Source organism: Haemaphysalis longicornis, unplaced genomic scaffold (assembly GCF_048455015.1).
Source record: "Haemaphysalis longicornis isolate Haplotype H1 unplaced genomic scaffold, Haemaphysalis longicornis Haplotype H1 scaffold_2, whole genome shotgun sequence".
Lineage (NCBI taxonomy): Eukaryota > Metazoa > Arthropoda > Arachnida > Ixodida > Ixodidae > Haemaphysalis > Haemaphysalis longicornis.
In genome coordinates, this window is record NW_027526295.1 from 233,601,194 (window position 1) to 233,614,262 (window position 13,069).

The following is a 13,069-nucleotide window of genomic DNA, read 5'->3' on the forward strand; positions in this document are numbered from 1 at the left end:
GTTTCATTTTCTTCTCGTTATCAGTACTGTTTCGTCATCACACACACAAAAAAGAGAATGAATGCATTCACTTCAGGCTGTCAAGAAGTTTCACAGGTCGCTGTTGTCGCCACCTGCAGAGTACATATTGCACCTTCAACAACTCTGTGGTTTCAGTTGTCATATCTTAAAGCGAACACATTTTAATGAGCTACGTTTCATGGAAAGCGGAAGGTAAGGAAAATTGTTGTGAGGTACGCAGAATTGCACAGAAAATCGAAGCACGCGCCGCAGAAAAATAAAAGGCCGCCGCCGAACGTGTAATAACATCCACTGTGAGAGGTAAAGGTGTTGGCTGGGGCGAACAAACGGCTCCTGGTTACGGCGAGCGAGCGAAGCGAGCTTCGGAGGGTGCTGTGCGGAGGGCTGGTCAAGTGATATCAGCCCCGGCCGCAAAGTTGAACAAATTCAACAGAAAAGATCAACAGTAGGTCCAACGAGGCTTTCGCCTTCACATTCTTAGAAAGTTCTAAGCAGCATTCCCCAACATTTTTCCCCTTTCGGAAATGGCCAAGCAAGGCGTGCGGGAGGACGTAACGGAACATCGCTGATGATTTACAATTCATAGGGGCGTAGTTTTATGCAGCCCGAGCAGAAATATTTCAGCTTTTGGATTGTTTTTGTACCATGTGCTGCCATCCGCCATGGAGCAATATATGCCCCCGTAATGACATACGCCCATATGATACTCGAGGCAGCAGGGACGCCCTTGTACACATACAACGTTAAAAAAAAGCCTTATTTCGTCATTGCATAACGCTCAGGCACGGGCCAGAACAAGGACACGGTCCGTTCAAATGTAAAGCGCGAACCATTAAGTACCGCTTCAAAATTGCATCACGGCCTCACTGGAGAGCGACTGGAGGGCCCCGCAGGCGTTCCCTGTGCCCTCGGGGCTCTGCAGTCCGGAAGTGGCTGTATCTGTCTAATAGAAAAGCATAGAGAAAGTGAAAGAAAAGAAAAATCTGGTGAGGACTAGCGTTGCACCGTTGTAACCACAAAGCGAAAGATTGCAATCTGTCTTCTTAGGTTTTTTTTATTATTATTAGTTAACTGGCTGCTCCTGCCCAGTGAATGACATACGCCCACTCACTGCACGTCTGAAACGATGGGTACACTCGATTACAGAGAAAAATCAACGCGTTTCGTGCTCACTTGCAGAAACGAGAAAAGAAAAACTATCTGGAAGTCAAAATCGGGTCGTTGGGAAGTCAAACTGCATTTTCCGAGGCATGTAATCCTGAACGGGAGTGACTGAAAACTTTCCACGATTTCTTCATGTGCGGATGAATAGCGAAAGCTGCAGCCATCGCCAGCACGACGCGATACTCCGGAATCGGCTTAGAGCTAAATATACTTTAGTGTTTGTTTCTTTTTAATTCAACCTTTTTATTCTTGCGCAATTCCTTAAACAAGTTATCGACCACTTTTCATCCTTGCAACTGAAAAGCGACCAATGGCAGGGGTTTTCTCTGTTGCTACGCACTGGGCAATAAGGTACGTGCTAAATTTCAGGAGGGAAGGAAAGCAGTATTTTGAGTATCAATGTTCTGTGCTTTGCGTAGAATATCACCATTCTCGGCTCATGCTTTCCGTGGTCTCATAAACAGACGGGGAGCGCGTAACTTCGGATTCTCTGCGAAAACATTTCAGGTGCTTAAAAACATTGTTTGGGGCTTCATCAAAGCAACGGTCTCAATGGTGGTCGAACGACGGACAATTATGCGGTTGATGAAAGTCGGCGTGGTTACGGAATAAATTTTTATCGTGTTTGTTGCTCTGCTTAAGGTAACAGCAGTAGGATTTTGAGAGAGTGATGGCTAGTTTTTAGTGTGCTTTCCTTTCGACACCATTTTGTGTCGCCTTCGGTGAAATTCTGCTATTTCTCTGACTTGAACGCGTGTGTGACGCCGGCATCAGTTTAGCCGTTGCGTTATAGCGGTACTCTGTATTTGAAGTCTATCGCCGTTGCGCAATTCGGTCACAGAGCCAGCCTGTTCTACACAGGGCACTGTGTGGTCGAAACAGTGCCACTTGCCTGCGACTCTCAATGTGTGCTTTATTAACCTTATACGTTTGTTATGGGGACTGTTTTGTTCTTTACGGTCTCTCCTCTCTGTTTCCTTCTACAAAAGGCTCTCATCACAACGATGCGGGCGAGGATGGGAAATTCGTTCGTGGCGTTCTTCGGCCTGACCTTGGTGAACACCGGGGACCAGTTCCTGATCAACGCAACCGCGAACATTATCAAAGAAGTTTCCCAGTAAGGACGGCAGTTATTCGCTCAGTCCAATTGTTGAACTGGGTTTATCCACCGCAGAGCAAAAGAACTTGAACCCTTCATTTTGCTACTTTTTCTCTCCTTATCTGGGCGCAGGTACGCGAATCTTTTGATTGTGAGGAGCGATATGGTGCATTTTGATGGCACGGCCTGCAACCCTCATCCTCTTAGCACGTGGAAGCTCGCACAAGGAGACCACAGTGCAACAGCGTCAACAATTGTGAGTGACTCCCGAAATCTGAAAGCGTTGCACATATATGTTGTGGTGTAGTAGTTTCGAATTTGATCTTTTTATAGCAATAGAGCTCGCTTTGGGGTACATATGCAATAGCCTTTGTACGGCATAGCTAAAAAATGCGCCTCTTGGATGAAGTTAGCCGGCTAGCCTACCTGCGTACTTTGTTGCATTAATTTCATTTGATATGCGCATCTGAAGGTTATACCTCCAAAATAAGGCCTCCCTTGAATGAAGACTCATAACTTCCCCATACAACTTGGCCCGTTTATGGAAAATCAGACATCTTATTTTTAGAGAAAGATTGACCATTTTATAGCCTGTTATTCCTTAGAAGTGCCTCTTTTACTTAAAATTCAGCAAATTACGCAGGAAGTTTTCTGTCTTAATTTCTTGGCATTTTTTATGGCGTTGAGTAACAAGCCATAAACCGAGAATCCAGACAGCACTGCCCCCCTCTGAAATCCTAAAATCTACCTACCAAAAGTAGGCAGGTGCATTGTAAATGAGTTTTTTGAGCGCGTATAGGTGAATAATCTTTGCACTCTAAGAATCGCTAAATCTGCTCTTGTTGTTTGCTGGCGTCGCGAGTCGTAGAAAGGAAAATATCTGGCAGTGACAACTGTCTGTGCATTTTACTAGCATAAATGCATAGATTTTACTGAACGTCACTCACGCACACACACACGCACACGCGCACACACACGCACGCACACACACGCGCACGCACACACGCGCACACGCGCACACACGCGCGCACACACACACGCACGCACACACACACGCACACACACACACGCACACACACACACACGCACACACGCACACACGCACACACGCACACACACACACACACACATTAGCTTGTTTTCTCGCTTTTAATTCTGATTGAACTCATAGCAGATTTATGTGGAATAAACGCTGCGTAGATGTCAGCGTATTAGCTCTCCCTTATAGAATACGAGTGTTTCTTTTCATCAGTAGTAAAAGGTGGAATGAGGGGTGTAATTGAAATATCAATTTCTTTTACTCATCGAGCAACTTGTTCGATCCGCGCTTAAGTAAGCATGGACTTTCAAAGTGTCTTCGAGAAATATTTGCTTTGTGTTGCACTGATTCGTGCAACAGGGCCGAGTATATTGCTACCGTACTAAAACAACCTGGACTGCACATAGTCAGAACACTGGAGGCGAAGCTCTTGCCGGGGTTTGTCCATTCGAATATCGACAAATTATTGGTTTGGGGATTAAATGCACGTGGCTTTACCGTGGTCTGGCGCAGGCGCATGAACAGATTTATTCCCCACTGAAATGGAGAGCTGAAGAAATTGTTCTATTACAGCCCACTTCAGTGTATACAAAGTCCACACGAAAGCCGGTTTGACTTCGCATATTCTAGCGTCCCAAGAAAAATCCCTGTCCCAGGTTCTTATCGATAACTACCGCAAGTCTAGCGCAGTAACTCTACAAACTGAGCTGACCAGGAGGCTAGTCACTGGAACCACAAGAGGGAACGAGAAAAACGAGAGCGAACTCGGAATGCAGTAAGAACATACAGCAAAAGAAAACAAATACCAAGTTTTAGAAAGGCAACCAGATTCCATAGTTCGAATATACACTTGAGAAGTCTTCACGAAATCACTAGAATGCCCGTAGAGTAGTGTAGCACAGTTTCAACAGACATTTGAGAGCCTTTGAGGTAGGTCACGCTTCATACAGCTCTGTGAAGACGTGTTGTGAGGGCATGGATGGCAGTGTTTTTTAGTGAGGGGGAATCGTCGTTGTAGGGGGTCGGTTTTATTTTAACGAGTGGTACGCTCAGTTTGAGAGGTTTTGCCTGTCAAGGGAGGGGGCGGAACATGACCTTATTAAAGGTAAAACATTAGGAAGGGTATCATACTTGCAGACAGAGCATTTTGGAGGAAGACAACAATGGAGATGGGCTTATCTCGAAATAACATCGGGCATACATGCGCAGTTGGCGTACACCTTATTAGCGAAGTCTTCCCTTGTCTGGAAAAACTTTTAATGGTTGAGATGAGGCCCGCAGGTAGGCTTCAGCGAGACTGGGACGTCGGTGACTGACTGGCGTCGGCGAATAAGTTTTTATTTTTATTTAACGGTATTGTTGTTGCCAGAATGACCGATGGTTGGTTTTAGCCGAAAGAAATATTACCGGAACTTGTCATTCTGCTTTTTTTTAATACTGCGGGAAATTATATATTTGCACTGTATTAAACTACCATATTAATTTGTTTTTTCCCCCTTCGTTCTGTTCACGTCTCCAAATTCCGTTGCAGAGTTTCACTTCCGACCAGTGTTTCCTTGATTGGCATTAAAAGGCTCAAAGGAATCCACTTGTTTGGAGTCGGCGTATCTGGAGCTTTAAGCTTTCTTCTACTAAGTGAAAACAACTTTTTTTATCGACTGTTCCAAGCAAGAGATGGCGATTCCGGGTTAAACTAACTCAAGATGACCGGATTCGTATTGCAGCAAGCTCCAGATAAGCTGACGCAAAACTAGTGGATACCCATACAGCCTTTTAGCGCCAATCAGTGAAATGCTATTTTTATTTGAAGACATCTAGCGAACAAAAAGAAAAGACCGAATCAAAAAGACGATTTGTAATACTGTACAAAAATAGCGTTTCCAACAGGTATTAAAGTTGCAGAAAGACTCCAGGTTCCGATAGATTTCTGGAGTTGAAGTTAAGGTGGCCCTGAAGCACTTTCTTCAACTTTCTTTGCAAAATATGAAATTATTTCAGAACTTTGCTAACAAGCGAAACAGTACTTCCAATGCGCGGCTGCAAGGTACCGCAGCCAAAAATTGCTGCTCTACGCTGTCGTATAACTTAAACTTGTGCTCAATATGTTTTGTACCTATCGACCTGGGCACTGTTTCGGCATGACGTGATCCGAGCGGTATCGCTGCTATAGACCAGCTTCTTTCCATTTTCATCAATGGATGCTTTCGATAGCCACTTCAAAAAAGATTTGAACAAGATCAAAGCTCAGAAACTGGAAGACGTATCTGCGGCGACGGGCAAATCACTCGCTGCTATTTGCTAGTGATAAACCGCTTTCGAAGGGCTTCCATTCATGAAGGATGAGTGATAACATTTAGCGACAGTGTTGCGGGGTACCTTTAAAGAACATGTAGCACCAAGTTTAAGCCTCGCAAAAAACACTGAAATCAGCTGGGTGGGATTGAACACTCACGTAAATTCATCAGTTGAAAGCAAGATGTGTTTCACGCAATACCCCTTTCACGTGGCAAACCATACACGGGCCAACAGGTTGATGTATGGATGGAAAATTAAGAGTACACGGTAATGCCTGCCAACAGATACAAGCACAAAGAAATATCTCTGCGCACTGCAAATAATACAAATGCAAGCCATGATTTGACACTGCGCAGGCGTTGGCAGAGGCCAATGATCGCACAAAAAGAGATATTATGGAAGCTTACTATGCTTAGTTTATGAGGCGGACGAACGCGTTAGAGCATGTTTTATAAGTTTATCATGGGTTAGATAACATTATTAACAACCGTGTGGCATAAAGAATCACACTTCTGAATATATTTCACTTTATTACACGCCTCTTCACCCTGACCCATACCTATACATAACCGTTTCCATTTCGTTACTGAAGCAGCTGATAGTTTGCGCTTATCCTATGCATGTTGTTTGTGTTGTTTTTGTTTTTGTAACCCTACAGCGCACTCACACATGAATACGCTTAAAAGCATACCAACTCAGGGGTACTGGCCAGTGACGATGACAGCAGCTGTCACAAGCCCGCTGCCGATTCGTCAATTCCCATTTGACTGCGACGGCTGCATGCACTCCAACAATACACACGTATATCAGGGAGATTGGCCAATAGCGATGACAGCTGCCGTGAGGAGCCTAAGGGCGAGTCACCACTTCCCATTTGGCAGCTGCGCCGACGTACTGACCCCACTATTCTCACATGTCCCCTCCGGAGGATGGCCAATCACGAGCACAGCAGCGGTCAGATATGCTCACAGCAGATTCGCCAATTGCCACCGGCAGAGATATCAGCATACCACACACGCATAGGCTTTCACATGCCAACAAGAAAGGATGCTCACTCATTCTCATAACATAAGAGAGAGCTCGGGTGTCCCCGTAACTTTTCTTGGAGCTACGAAAAATAGGAAGCTGTTGGGGTTCGGAAATAATTTTTATGCATTTCGAATTTTCGTTCGTCCTCATTAATTTCCACGGAGTATATTCGGGTATAAAACTGACAGATGAATTTCATTTATAGAACCGGCAGGCATTGCAAGTTATAGAACTCGTTGCGCTATCTTTATTTTCTGGAGCCCGGACAGCGCCAGTACGCTCGTTCAAAATCACGATCTTCAAAATTTCGATAGACGACGGCACATTTTATTCTTCTCGTTATACATTGCTCGGCAAGAATTTTTGAGGCTTGTACGCATGCGTCTTGAGGCATAATGTTTTCATTGCTGCAACGAACGAAGCCTTTTAAGTGCAAATGCACTTTATAAGCGACCCTGAATTCCGTTAACCGCCGTCCGTCCACATAGCAACAGCTGCGGGTGCGCGCGCTCCTCGTCTTCCTTGGCAACGGGGGGAGATGGCACATACCCACGTGGGGGATTAGCCAGGAATCTCCTCGTCCTCCTTGGCAACGGGGGGAGATGGGCGCGCGCGGCCTGGCCGCTGACATGGCACATACCCACGTGGGGGATTGGCCAGGAATCGGGCGTGAGAAGGGCTAATGCACCCGCTTAAAGGAGTACTGACACGAAATTTCAAATTCATGGTGTGCGTACCTCTTGACTCACCCACTACCATCAACGGTGGATTCGTCGACCTGGCCTTTGCGAGGAACTGTCAGATACGCGCTGTCATAGAACAACCTCTAACGGTTCATTTCAGCGACCATAAAGCGCTGATCGTGGCGGTCGAGTACATCGATAACACCGGCAGGTGCTGATGTGTAAATAAATACTGTGGCACTTTACTGGCGCGTGTGCGTGTGCGTGTGCGTGTGTGTGTGTGTGTGTGTGTGTGTGTGTGTGTGTGTGTGTGTGTGTGTGTGTGTGTGTGCGTGTGCGTGTGCGTGTGCGTGTGCGTGTGCGTGTGTGTGTGTGTGTGTGTGTGTGTGTGTGTGTGTGTGTGTGTGAGAGATTTCATTCCCTCTCAAACATACACTTTAATTCACCAAGATTTCCAGAGTGGGACTAACGGAGTGTGTGAATCCCCACTTGATCACGCGGGGTGTTAAATGCAACTAACGGGCGAATGCCAACACAGTTCAACATAACTCCCCCTCATAGCATCACCCGTGCATTCGCACTTCCCCATGCTCCCCTTCGGGGAAATGCGGGTGAATTTTTATCGAATTTGTCGCCCTAAAACAGCGGCGCCGAAATGACGAGATTATGCTTTCTATTTTACTTTACCGTGGCTTGTTTTAAAAACATTGTGAAACATCTGAAAAGCTTAGGCCATATTAAAAGAGAGAGAGAGATATAAACTTTATTTTTGGAAAGGTCTCGAGGAGAATCGAAGTTCTAATGGTGGTGGCAGGCAACGGGCTGAAGGCCCGCCACCTCCTGGAAGTCTTCTCCTTAACTTAGGTTGGTGGTCCCGTGGTGGGCGTTGGCTGGTGCCTTCCGGCGACCTCTTCCGCGCTCTTGACCAGGCGGGTCTGTAGGTACGGGCCGGGGCTGCGAAGCGAGGCCTCCCACCCCTCCTCAGAAGGGATTTCGGGGAAAGGGTCCTGGGGGCATGCCCAGATGATGTTGGCCAGGTTGGCATGGGCGCCACATAAAGGGCACGCCGAGGTTTGATAAAGGCTGGGATGGACATGGGTCATGGCGGCCGGATTGGGATATACTCCCGTCTGGAGTTGACGCCAGACGTGATTTTGCTCTAACGTGAGCGATTTGTCCGCCCGAGGAGAGATCCGGCGGGAGAGGAGGTAGTAGGTGGTAATATCATGAAAACCGATCAGACGGTCCTGCGCGGACTGGGCTCCGTGGTAAGGATACGGGTTCGGCCCAGCCCGGATAGTAAATCCTCGGGCTAGGTCATGGGCCGCCTCGTTTCCCTCGAGCCCAGAATGCGCGGGGGTCCAGATCAGTTGTACTGGCGATTGCGGTGGGTTTCTGGGCAAAATTTTGAGTGCCGCTGGGGATATGCGTGTAGCGGCAAAATTTCGGAGAGAAGTTTTAGAATCTGCAATTATTGTTGCGGGTGTGGGGGTGAGTGAAAGGGCAAGCGCTATTGCTGCCTCTTCCGCCGGTTTTGGGATGGGCGTCCGGAGTATTACAGAATCGAGCATGCTGGTGTTGGGGTAATTTTGAACGGCGATTGCGGTGAAAGCCTCCTCGGGTCTGCACTCTGCTGCATTGACGTACACGACTTGTGGATCATTTTTATACTTCTTGTGAAGGGCGCGCGCTCGTTGTTTTCTGCGCTCGGAGTGGTACGTGGGGTGCATATTGCGGGAAAGTGGTCTGGCTACAATATGAGAGTGAATACTAGGGGGAACTGTTTTCGTGTCCTGATATAGTGTGTAGTATCCTATTCCTAATTTGCTGAGTATGTGTCTCCCTGTGGGTGTGCGAGCGAGGCGTTCATATTGTCCCATTAGGTGAGCTTCAACTAATTTGTTGGCCTTGCTGTGAAGGTCTAACCCTTCCAGTTTGGCAGTGGACGTGCCGGGGGGAAGACGTAGTGCTGCCTTGTTGGCACGTCTAATGAGGACGTCAATTTTGTTGGTTTTAGCAGCTCTTAGTTTAAGGTATGGAATCGAGTAAACTATCCTGCTCAAGATGAAGGCTTGGATTAGGCGAACCCTGTTCTGCTCGGTCAAACCGGAGTTTTTATTGGTGACCCTCTTGAGTAGACCAATGGTTTGGTTTATGTGCCGTTCTTTTGTTTGAAGAAATTTGAGATTTAGTCTAGTGGATTGTATGTGCAGCCCAAGGAGTTTGAGGGCCGGGACCTCTGGGATCTCTCTACCTTCAATGTGAAGTGTGATGCTGGATTGGAGCCGTTTTTTCTGGTTCGGGGGGAATGACAAGTAGCTCAGACTTGGCCGGAGGGCAGGCCAAACCCGCCGTCCTGGCCTCCTCCACCACCACTTCTATGCCTGTTTGCAGTGTTTCTTCGATGTGCCCATCACTCCCCGGTTCATCCAGAGGGTGATATCGTCTGCGTAGAGGCTGTGGTAGAGGTGGGATATTCGTGCTAATTTTTTCGGGATGTCTATGATTTCAAGGTTAAAGAGTAAGGGTGACAGTACGGCTCCTTGCGGAGTGCCACTACTGCCTAGCGGGAATGTGTCTCATACAAGGCTATCTAGGTGTATGGCGGCTGTCCGGTTTGACAAAAAGTCCCTAATGTAATTGTAGGTTCTCTCACCCGGATTGATCGATCCCAGACCCGACATTATGGCCTCGTGCGAGACGTTGTCAAATGCTTATGTCAGGTCCAGGGCCAGTATCACCGATGTGTCTAGGCCGGTAGGTGGGTTGATAATTTGTTTTGATAGCTGTATGAGTATATCTAGAGTTGAGAGACCAGGTCTAAAGCCAATCATTGTGTGGAGGATTACATGTTCCATGAGTTTTGCTAAGCACGACGTGAGGGAAATGGGGCGGAGGTGTTCGATTGTGAGTGGTTTTTTGGGATTTGGGATTAGAATATCCTTGGCATGCTTCCACGATTCCGGAATTCGCCCCGTTCTCCAGCATGTGTTGAGAAAAACAGTGATTGCGGTGATTGAGAAATCATCGAAGTTTCGTAGCGCCCGGTTCTAAATGTGGTCAGGACCTGGGGCTGAATTCTACCTAAGTTTGCGAATCGCCAATCCGACCTCGGCTTCAGTTATGTCCCTGTCCATTTCGCTGTTGGAGTGACCCATGTACAGGTGACCCATGTACAGGGGTAGGGTCCTATCGGGAGGTGCATGTCTCTGATTTGTGCTATGAGTTCGACGTCGGAGCCTGAATATGTGTGGACGATTTTGGTTATGCGGTTTCTTTGTTCTGTCTTGCTCTGATCATGGTCGAGGAGGTGTCTAAGAATCCGCCACGTCTTCTTCATTCCAAAGTTTAATTGCATCTGATCGCAGATCTGGTCCCATTGGGTGTGCGATAGAGTGACCGCGTGCGCATCAATCTCCGTGTGCAGTCGGGACAGTTTTAGCCGCAGTTTGCGATTGTTCTTATTTCTGCGCCATCGTTTTTGGATTCCTTGGTACGCCTCCCAAAGGTGCCATATTAAAATCACTGCAGGCTGAGTCATTTACGTTCTACGCATACTTTTATTTCAGATGCACAGCAAGCTGCTCGTGGCCAGCTTGACAGACTTGGAAGGCACGATACTGGCCATGTCATCAAGCTTAGCTCTGAGAGTGTACATCGTGACGCAGAATAGGTCGTGCAAGACTGAAATAAAGCCGATTACGGAGGTGCGTAGGAATGACGCTGATTTCACCTAAGTGCGTAATGATGGGCCACCTTGCGAGAAAATCGCATATTCGCGAAGGCCTTAAATATTTTTAATACTTTTGCACACTTTTTGGGGTTTTTTATTAACAAAACGATCCCTTTGTGTGCGAGGGCGTACGATTGTTTTGTAAGGTAAATCTACTTGACGGATCGAACGACGTACCCCTCTTTGTTCAGGTATTAGTTTAGAACATTAGGACGCAAATACGACGAGAACGTTTTCACGAGAGTGTGGTATATATGCGCGTCTAGGTCACAGCGATAACCTTTTCTCTCCGAGGTTCTATACGAAATATGCATTAAAATTCTCTGCCAACACTCTGACTTGACCGGTTGAATGTGCAACAAAGGATGTCTTCTGCGAACTCCGTGCTAGAAATATTTCTACTTGGACAGCCAAAAACATTACCACCACACAAGCGATTAACTGTAGGGCTTGATAAAGCAAGCAGGTGCATTATTGTCACCAATCAGGCGAAAGAAGAAATTATGAGCGCGGAATCCACCTTCCCCATTATCGCAATAGGCAGCACAAGACCGCGAAGTTTGAAAGTAGCCTGATTCCTATCAGAAAGACGTGTAAGGAGTATCAAATTTTAGAATGCCTGAAAAACAGCTCAATACTTGCTGTAGTTTGGTTACAACCATGTTTAGCCTCTAACACAAAATAACGCACGCCACGCTTCAACACATTGAAACACTTTTAAGCGATAATCCATCGGATATTTTTGTGCATAGCCTGGTTGGCTTTCACCACTGAGTTTAGACTCGGTTTGTGCAAGAACTGGCCCCACTGTGCAACAGTTTTGGGCTGGAAAGTGCACGTTACGATAGGCTCGCGTTTCCTGGAACTTGACTGTTATGCACCATCAACAAGTGGGAAGTTTGCGGAGTGTTTTGCGGAGGTGTGATTAATTAGGCGTGGTTCCTTATTCTAGGCGTATTCAGTAGTGTAAGTAGTGTACTCTAGCGTACAGTATTCATATTAACCCCCAGACACACCGATTTAACCACACTGTACCTTTCAGAAAAGTACGAGGAGATGCAAAATGAATATATATGTTTCTAAAATCAATAACGTGCGTGCGACCACAGATTGCGTGCGCTGAGAATAAACCAGCGAACTTTGCCTGCCAATTTTACCTCTGCTTTTCGATACTTAATGCTCTAAAATTAGAAAAACTGGGGAAAATCCTTAACTGCAATAATAAGAAGTCAAGCGTTCACATTAGAGCCTTGAACTAGTTACCAGTTGGCTAGAGCAGTGGACAAGATTATTATTATGGCTCATTATCTACATAACAACAATAGACCCTGTAACCTTGGCAAGTGTACAGCGTCTGTCTGAAAAAGCCGAACAGTTCCCACGCAGCCATGATTCAACATGGCACTATACTACGAATGATCAGGACTAGTCATGACAAAGACTGCAACAGCGTAATGAAAGTGCATACAGAGGGGTGTACCCTTCTACTACAGCAAAAAAAAAAAGCACGATCTTTTTGCTTGTAGAATGTTTTTTTTCTTACCGTTTCCCACCATGATGTCACAGAAATTAAAGTGATGAGGAGGATGCAGATAATTACAGCGAAATTTCTCTCTACTTAACGTATGTCATTAGCGATACTGAGTCCATTTTTATGCTGCTGGTGTTCATTTCATGTTGCTCTATAATGGTTTCAGCTGGAATTATTTCTTTAATAGAGTACGTTTCGTTATTCTCTGTCATTGTTTCTTATTCCGAAAATACCGCATTTTCGAACGGACAGGTCTGCAACCAGAAGGGATTCGAGGGCGCCAGTTCCTTACGGGATCCAGGAGGAAAAGGCGCCCTATTTGAGCGCTACTCCAAAACTAAAGACGTGACCCTTTTTCGGACTTACGAGTCAGAGCTTACGATTCTCGAAACAGTGAGTACGTTCGGCTACATTTGACTACACCAATTAATAATTCCTCCAAATCTGAGTTGTAGGCCATCAGTTCAGAAGGAGT

The 13,069-nt window shown here is 46.3% G+C and overlaps 1 protein-coding gene across 1 annotated transcript in view; it reads left to right on the plus strand.

Moving 5' to 3' along the window:
- Window positions 1–2,176: 2,176 nt before the first annotated feature.
- The window catches only part of LOC144167684 (uncharacterized), a 33,621-nt gene continuing 22,728 nt past the window's right edge, over window positions 2,177–13,069 (plus strand). Inside the window, exons 1-4 of the mRNA XM_077696868.1 lie at window positions 2,177–2,302; window positions 2,417–2,540; window positions 10,900–11,037; window positions 12,847–12,987. Of these exons, the coding sequence (XP_077552994.1) occupies window positions 2,190–2,302; window positions 2,417–2,540; window positions 10,900–11,037; window positions 12,847–12,987 (516 nt within the window). The 5' untranslated portion in view covers window positions 2,177–2,189. The remainder of the gene's footprint in view (window positions 2,303–2,416; window positions 2,541–10,899; window positions 11,038–12,846; window positions 12,988–13,069) is intronic.